The 7,904-nt window shown below is 48.4% G+C and overlaps 1 protein-coding gene across 1 annotated transcript in view; it reads left to right on the top strand.

Annotated features, from left to right (window-relative positions):
• SYDE2 (synapse defective 1, Rho GTPase, homolog 2 (C. elegans)) overlaps positions 1 to 7,425 on the top strand; it is an 18,635-nt gene extending 11,210 nt beyond the window's left edge. The window contains exons 3-6 of the mRNA XM_010188056.1: positions 424 to 550; positions 2,835 to 3,016; positions 3,381 to 3,612; positions 6,923 to 7,425. Of these exons, the coding sequence (XP_010186358.1) occupies positions 424 to 550; positions 2,835 to 3,016; positions 3,381 to 3,612; positions 6,923 to 7,425 (1,044 nt within the window). The remainder of the gene's footprint in view (positions 1 to 423; positions 551 to 2,834; positions 3,017 to 3,380; positions 3,613 to 6,922) is intronic.
• Positions 7,426 to 7,904: the final 479 nt, after the last annotated feature.

Below are 7,904 nucleotides of genomic sequence, written 5' to 3' on the forward strand. Positions count from 1 at the left end.
TGTGTGTTGTATAATTAAGCAATTACACTTGGAAAAATAATGGTGGTGTGATTGAGTGGGGTAAGAGGAGAACAGATGCTTTGTCTGAATTTGTTTCCTGAGTTTGCATAAAAGCAAAGCAGCAAATGACTCCAATTCAGAACCCACAATTCTGTCAATAAAATACCGCTCAGCATGTTCACTGTTATGGAAAACGTTGCTTTATTTGCTTACCATTTAATGGTCTGGACGGTGTCTCTTGTGAAATGTTCGATGCCATACGTGGCCGTTTGGCGTTACGGGGTTGCACTGTTTGGGTTTCCCTACCACGCATTTCCCATCGGCTGTTTTTGTGGTGCCTCCCAGGTGAGACGGGACACGACGTCCATTTCAGTCCCCCCTGCAGGATCACGACTGACACATGGCCGTTGTTTTTGGTCCTAGGTGGTGGGCCTGTACCGGCTGTGTGGCTCGGCAGCGGTTAAGAAAGAGCTTCGGGAGGCGTTTGAGAGGGACAGCAAGGCCGTGACGCTGTGCGAGAGCCAGTACCCGGACATTAATGTCATAACCGGTGACGCCTTTACTTGATTTTCTTTTAATGTACAATTGTGCTGTGTTGGTAAGGTACCTTTTACAAGGTGAAATTGTGCTCTGAACCAATTTTCTGTTGTTATTTAACAAGCTGTTGCTGCTTTGTTAGGTGAGAGTGAGCACAGGAGCCTTGAGTGTGTAAATAGGAATCAGCAGTGATTTGGAGGGTATGAAGAGAGCTGCTTTCAGTAACTGCTCCACCAGTCGCAGAGGGAAGCTGCAGTCTGAAAGGAGCCGAGGTCCTAGAGCAGGTTAAACCTCCGTTGTTGGTCTGTATGGAGCAGATCCCGTAAAACCCAGCTGTGATCTCAACTGTGCTGGGTGCTCTGCAGCGTGATCCAAGGGGCATCTCAGACCTGTGGTTCTCCCTCGGTTGGAGATTGCAGGTTTTTTGGAAACAGATTTCCCATCATCTTGTGCAGGCCAGTTAGAGCTGCGGGAGAATGCCTTCATTTGATCAGCTGCTTCTTTTAAAACATAAATAAGCAGCTTTCTCCTGCTGACTGGAGCGGCCCTTTGCTTTACAGCAAGGTCCTGGCAGAGGTGAGGAGCACTGGGAGCCCAGGAGCAGGAAGGCTTGATGCAGTCTGCACCTACGTCAGGTCCTCTTGCAGTGCAACTCCTGAGCAAACACTGCACAACTGAAGCAAGTTGTTGAGTGGGGGTTTTTGTTTGCTTAAAAGTGGAACAGTTTTATAACTATTGATACTTGTTATGTAAACCAAAGCTGATTTAATTTCAGGCATCACTGAGTAAACCAATTGCTCCAGGAAATTAAGCAGGAACATTCATTTCCTATATACCCAGGGATGGAAAATGCAACAACAGTAGTCAGGGTATAAATTTTCTGTGCCAAAGCCCTTTCTGTAACATCCAACATGTTGGATGCTCTTTCCATCAGAAATTTATGCTGTGGTGGTTAAATAGAAAAGTGTGCTTCAGTCTTTCAATATACCTTGCTGCAACCTCGTTGGTGATGGTGAACTTTTGGTGATCAGGCAGGTCCTGCTGGACCCCTGGTCCTTTTTTGGTTTGTGCTACTGAAAGGTAATTTTTTACATTCAAAATTTGTATTGTAAGCATAAAAAGGCTACAGCCTTGGTGTCTGTCTTATGGGAAGACCACTGATATGCTTTTGTATATGTTATATTGCAAGATTTCACTTACATGCTGCTTTGCTTACAAGGAAAAAACAGTTTTAAGACATTATACTGGGGAAAAAACCCTGTTCTTTGCCCTGGTGGCCTTGCGGCTGTGCTGCGTGGTTGCGCGTGTGAGTGCTGTGTTGGAAGGACTGAGTAAGGATGGGGAGGTTTGCACCCCTAACTTCTGCTGACCAAAACACAGCCCCCTCTCCAATCCTGAGCGGTGCGGTCTGGGCTGCAAGGGGAGCCTGCAGTTTTTGCTGACAGCTGAGGTACTCGCTGTGCTCGGTGCTAGCAATGAAAGAGCCGCAAAACCTCTCTCGCATGTGCTGTGGGAGCTGGGCTGAGAGGGAATGTTCCCCCTGGTGCGTTGCTGCTGTATTTGCAATGCTGAGGCCGATGCACGTGATTCCTACTTCTGGAAGCCAAAACACGTGCTCCATAAAATATGAGTCCTCAGCATGAATCTTGGCTGATTTGAAGAGAAATGCTGCCCTGTGTCCTTTCTGCAATTCGAGTAGCGCTGCTTTTCCAAAAGATTTAGAAGTTTTTTGTTTTGTTTTGTTTTTATTTTGACAGCTATCCAACAACTAAAGAATGAACATTTAATGATTTAAATTTTGACTGAGAAAGGCTCTTGGGATTGGCACAGGCTTACACACAATTAAGTGTGCTCATGGCTCAAACTGAAGCGTGCAGCCAGTTTTTGGAACTGACCGGTCGTCGTCGTGTTGCCTTGAACAGATGTTCACGTCCACGTGAATTCATCTCTCTGCATAAAGCACGCAGCACTGTTAACAGCTCAGTGGGTCAGAAAAATGAGTAACTAATGAAGTGGATGGCAGTTTCTGCTGGCTGTCTAAAGTTGTTGTGTGTGGTTTTGTCGAGGGGGATGTGCCAGTGAGCTGGCAGCAGTGGGAAGCATAGATCTGTGGAAAAAAATAACAGCGGCCTCCTACAGGGCTAATTTAGCTGAGTGAATGGGAAGAGGATTCAGAAAGGTCAAGGGGCATTCGTGGCTCCCAAACTATCCTGTTATTCAGGGCCAAACAGCTCCCAGAAACACAGGAAAGTGAATGTGCAGCTTGGTAAAGGCGGCTGTTCTTGTCTCCTGTGAAGGTGTCCTCAAGGACTATCTGCGGGAGCTGCCGTCTCCCTTGATAACCAAGCAGCTCTACGAAGCTGTGCTGGATGCCATGGTGAAAAACCCCTTGAGGATGACGGGGAGCGGCTGTGAGAACGACGCGAGTGACTCCGAGCACACCGCAGCCCTCCTGGACTGCCTGCCCGATGTTGAGAAGGTGAGCGGTGCCAGCGCGTTCGAGTGGATTGCGTGCTTCAGAAAGTAAGGGAGCGTTTTCACAGGGGGTGTGAACTGTGTGACAGTGTGTACACCCGTCTCCTGATTTAATGCTCCACTTGATGCTCCGTGTCTTTGAAAATACTTCCATGCTGCGACTGATTGGATGGTGTGCATTGCTGGATTTATTCTAGTTTGCATTTCATATTGTCTCCATGAAACTGAATGAAAAGCTGTGATTGCTGTTTTTGCATCGTTAGGTCAAAGATTATTCCTGTGTGGTGTCCTGCTTCTTTTCTATGGAACTTTGTCAGCACCACCTTCCTCCAGTGTTTTGTTTCCTGAGCAGTTTCTTGTTCTTTCAGGCTACTCTGAAGATGCTGTTGGATCACCTGAAGCTGGTGGCTTCTTACCACGAAGTGAATAAGATGACGTGCCAGAATTTGGCTGTGTGTTTTGGGCCCGTGTTACTGAGCCAGAGGCAGGAGACCACCAACCATAACAACAGAGTCTTCACAGATTCAGAGGAGCTTGCTAGTGCCCTGGACTTCAAAAAACATATAGAGGTTCTCCACTATTTACTCCAGCTGTGGCCAGGTACTGTGTCATGAACCTGATCAAGGGAAAGTGTCAAACCACTGCTGTGTGTGTTTACTGTGTGACTGTGAACGTTAATTTACAGGATGCCCAAGCAGCGTCAGAGCTTTTAAAACACGAGGTACCTATGGCATCAATAATCTAGAGAAATCATGATAATTTTGTAATCTATTATTTATATTGGGTCACTTTGTTTAATGGAAAGCTTGTTGTTATAGTTGCTTATTATGCTGCCAGATGGTAGAGTTCGAGTGTAATGTAAGAAGTGGTAAGAAGTGCTTTGTGTGAGTAAAGACACTAGAACAAACAAACCCAGTTGACAGTAAGGTTTCCACATCTGAATTAGGGGGTTTGGGGAGTGTTTTGTTTGGGTTCTTTGGTTGGTTGGTTAGCTTTTTGTTGGTTTCTTCTTTGTTTGTTTGTTTGGGTTTTCTTTCTTTCTCCTGCTTTGACCATTCGAGATTATCTATGTATGGAAGTCAGTTGTTTGCTCTCTGAGATAACTGAAAGGTTACTTTACTTCTGCCCTTGTAATTTGACAGAGTTGGGAACATCCTTACAGGATTAAGGAGAAATGTCTATAAAACAAAACCCAAACCAAAACACCCTAAGTACCTTCTAGCTCCCACTTCCAAACTTAGAGGTCAATTTGCTTTCACTCAATTTGGGGTCATTTCTCAATAAGAAGGGGAAGAGGTGAAATTCTGGTCTTCCTAATAAACTGCCAAAGTGGAAGTGAAGGGAACTTTCTACTCAGACGTGCTTTTCAAATGGGAGGTGATTGCATGGTGCTCATGCTTCCCCTGGTATTCAGAGAGGCATAAGCCCATGGAAACAGGATGACACCTGGAGCCCTGTGCTTCAGCGAATCCCTGTGCATTGCACCTGAGCTGCAGCTTTCTCTTGCGCAGGCGGGAGCAGACGAAGACATCACAGCTTTTCAGTTTAACAGGGAGAGTGTGAGGGTAATGCTGTGAAATAGTCGACTCACCATTGCATCCAATGGGGTTAGTTTTGTTTTCAGATGGTTTCTGGCCAAACACTTGTTGAAAGCTACCTAACCATAGGAATAGCCTACAGAGGTCTTTTAAGTGCTCAAATGTGTCTTGTGGGGTACCAGATGCTGGTTAGTACAGAGAATATTCCAGGTGAGACGGTGATTTCAGCCCCTTCTCATTCCTCTTACAACAGCCTCCTCCTGGGGACTGTCGCTGGGCTCCTTCCTACAGCCACAGGCCTTGTTGGCCAACGTGGCTGTGAGCTGGGGTGTGTCGCTGCTGTGTGGGCTGTGGTGGCCAGCGAGCCCCTGTGCTGTGTGGTCTTAGCTGTGCCATCGGGGGTGTCAGTCTGATTTGCAGTGGTTTGGTTGTGCTGGGCATTGCTAGCCACGCTGTCCTGGTTTCGGCTGAGCAGGAAAGGATGTGGCTGGCTGGGCAGCCTGAATCGCTGCTTGTGGACAATGTCAACGGCTGTGCTTTTTACGTTTTTTCTGTAATTTGCTGCCCTGATGGTGGCCTCCAGTGACAGCTGTATCAGGTACGTGACCACACTCTGGGTCAGCACTGCCACAAAGCTGCTGGCTGTGAGCTCTGCTCACCGCAGCCCCACAGAAAGCTGCTCTGCCTGGAAATAAGAGGAGGGTAGGGTTAGTTTGGCATATGGTGCACTTTGTGAGGCAACGGAGGATGCTTCTGCTCCCTTGTCAGTGCAGCTGGGCAGCTCCAAAGCTGCTGACCACCAGAAATCAAAGTAAGTTTTCAGTCAGGTCAGTGAGCCAGCACAGGAGAGATGGGAAATGTGAGTGGAGGAGGAGGGAGACCATGAGCTGTTTGGGCAGCAAATGCTGCGCAGGAGCTCATCGTGAAGCCCTGGGGATGGTCTGTGGCGTGGCTGTGGTGGTAAACAGAAGCAGGCAGATGTAGCTTTGACCATAGGGGTTACTGTGGAGGAGGCAGGAGTAAGGTAAGTAGCAGAGTTTTCCTTCACCTGGAGGAGCAAGCTGAGCGCTGTCCCTCGGCTTGCAAGAGCTGTGCAGGATGTGATTCTGTGATTATGTTGTGCTACAATGGGGGCAAAATACAAATGCAGAAATGTCAGCAGGTGAACGCTGTACAGTGTAAACAGGACAGCTGAACCCAAAGGAAGGGTCACAGTCTGGTCCCTTACATTTAATCTCCTGTAGATGGGGACAGTTTGATAATCAACGTGTTGTGCAATACTTCAATTTCCGTATTTTTCCAACCAAACACAAATAGTCTCTGTTCGGTTAGACCATATAATACTAGCAGGTTATTTTTAGCCCATGGCCCTTGGTTTAATGGAACATAGCCTAAACAAAAGGGCTTTTGTTATAGTAAGGAGACGGGAAAAAATGAGTTATCGCTTGTTACTGTGCAAGACATAAAGTAGGACTCAGATCCCCTGGAGAGACCTGCGGTGTGGACCCAGAAAGAGCCTTTGCACCGGTGTGTGAGGACCCCAACGAGGAGCGGGTGAGACTGGGAACCGCACGGGTTTGTGTGCACTACATTTTCAACAGCGAATGGGAATAGGAGGTCTCTGCCCCTAACTATGAGAGCTTTAAAATCAAAGGAAGTTTTGCAGCTCAGTTGCTTAACAGACACAGGTCAGTAAAGTTATTCGTGCTGTTTACCGTAGGAAGCCAGTAGCAGTGGAGGAGACTGTTAGCAACCTGTGCTGTGTAACCGCCAGCTCAGGTAACGCTGCCATCAAACCTGTTCGAGTGTAATTCTGCCAGGGGGTTGTGGCTGCTTGGAAGAATTAATGCACACGAGCTTCTTCTAATAGCACAGAACGTGAGGCCAAAAGGGAAGCACAGGAGTTCAGCTCTTGGTGCATCCTTGGCTTCTGTGGATGCTTCTGTGCAATGGTGTTTTCGTCGTGTTTTAACCTCGTTTGCTGTGCCTGCTTTCTGTGGTTCCTCCTTTATCCTGGACGGAGTGTGTGAGCTGAGCTGTTTGCTTTCCTTTGACCCAGAGCTGATGGTGATAAACTCATGTGGTGAGTTTTGTCGGTGCTCTGGGAGTGTCTCATTTTAGATGGGCTCCTCCGTTGCAGTTTGAATCTGGCATGGATCTTCAAACCTGAGCTTTGACGGCAGTTTTTCTGATTATTTGATGTCCAACAGCGGCAGAAGAGGCAGTAGTGGGACGTGTTGGCTGTAAGCTCGCATGTATCCATGCATGCTGCTCGCGTGTGACGTCGAGGGAGGAGAGCGGGCACCTCCTGTGGACGGTTCTTGTTGCAGTGCAGGTTCAGCCCTGATGCTGGTTTGTCTTCTCTCTTCTAGTCCATCCCTCACCTGCCAAAGAGCCAGCACATCCGGATGCGTTTCCCGAGCACCCATCCTCCCTCAATTACCTGAGACCCAAGAGGCAGAGACCTCAGATGCTGAACCTGAGTGGTACCGAGATGTGTGGCGTGCTCAGACCAAGGCCGGCAGGGCTGGACAGCCCCTCGAGCAACCGCTACGCCGGAGACTGGAGTGGCTGTGGGGAAAACTACTTCCTGAGCCCCAAGGACTGCCTGGGCGAAGCAGACTACGATGACGTCCCCTCGGAGGACACGGAGAGCGGGGATGACAGCAGCAGAGCCGAGGAGCCGGACGCCCCGGTGAGGCTCCCGCCGCCCATCCCCAGAGAGCGCGCGTTTCAGAGCTACCTGACAATGCAAGCCATAGATTCTGCGGTGGATCACCGAGCAAACCTCAAGGACCTGCAGGAAAGCATTGACACTCTGATAGGAAACCTGGAAAGGGAACTCAACAAAAACAAGCTAAATATGAGTTATTAAATCCTGTCCTGTACGATGCCTCCTCCTGGCGCCTCCATGCCCCTCGCCGGGCTTCCCGCAGCTGCGTGAGGTGGGACAGTGCCCCCAAACACCCTGTGGTGAGGCCACGGCCCACCTTGTGTTACCCAAACACCAAGCCATTCCGTTACACCTCTGCCTTTTCATTAGAAGGTGTTGGCCTGATTTTGGTGTGGGAGACAAGCTCAGAGACCATGAGGTGATTCCACGTGGTGTCATTGCTCCCTAAAAACACCACGCACTTAGGGGGTCTGGGCAGTACCTGGCAGAAGGTAAAGCAATGTCTGCTGCTGGTGGCAGCAGAACTCCTCATCCCAAAATCTGCGGTACAGATGTTCCTTTCGGAAGAGGACGAACGCTGCTTGGCCTGAGTTTCACAGCATGGACTGAAGATAGACTCATTTTATGATATATGCAAATGGCTGCTATGGAAAAATGCTTTTATATATATATATATAATA

This window comes from Mesitornis unicolor, unplaced genomic scaffold (genome assembly GCF_000695765.1).
Source record: "Mesitornis unicolor isolate BGI_N332 unplaced genomic scaffold, ASM69576v1 scaffold47687, whole genome shotgun sequence".
In the NCBI taxonomy this organism is placed as follows: domain Eukaryota; kingdom Metazoa; phylum Chordata; class Aves; order Mesitornithiformes; family Mesitornithidae; genus Mesitornis; species Mesitornis unicolor.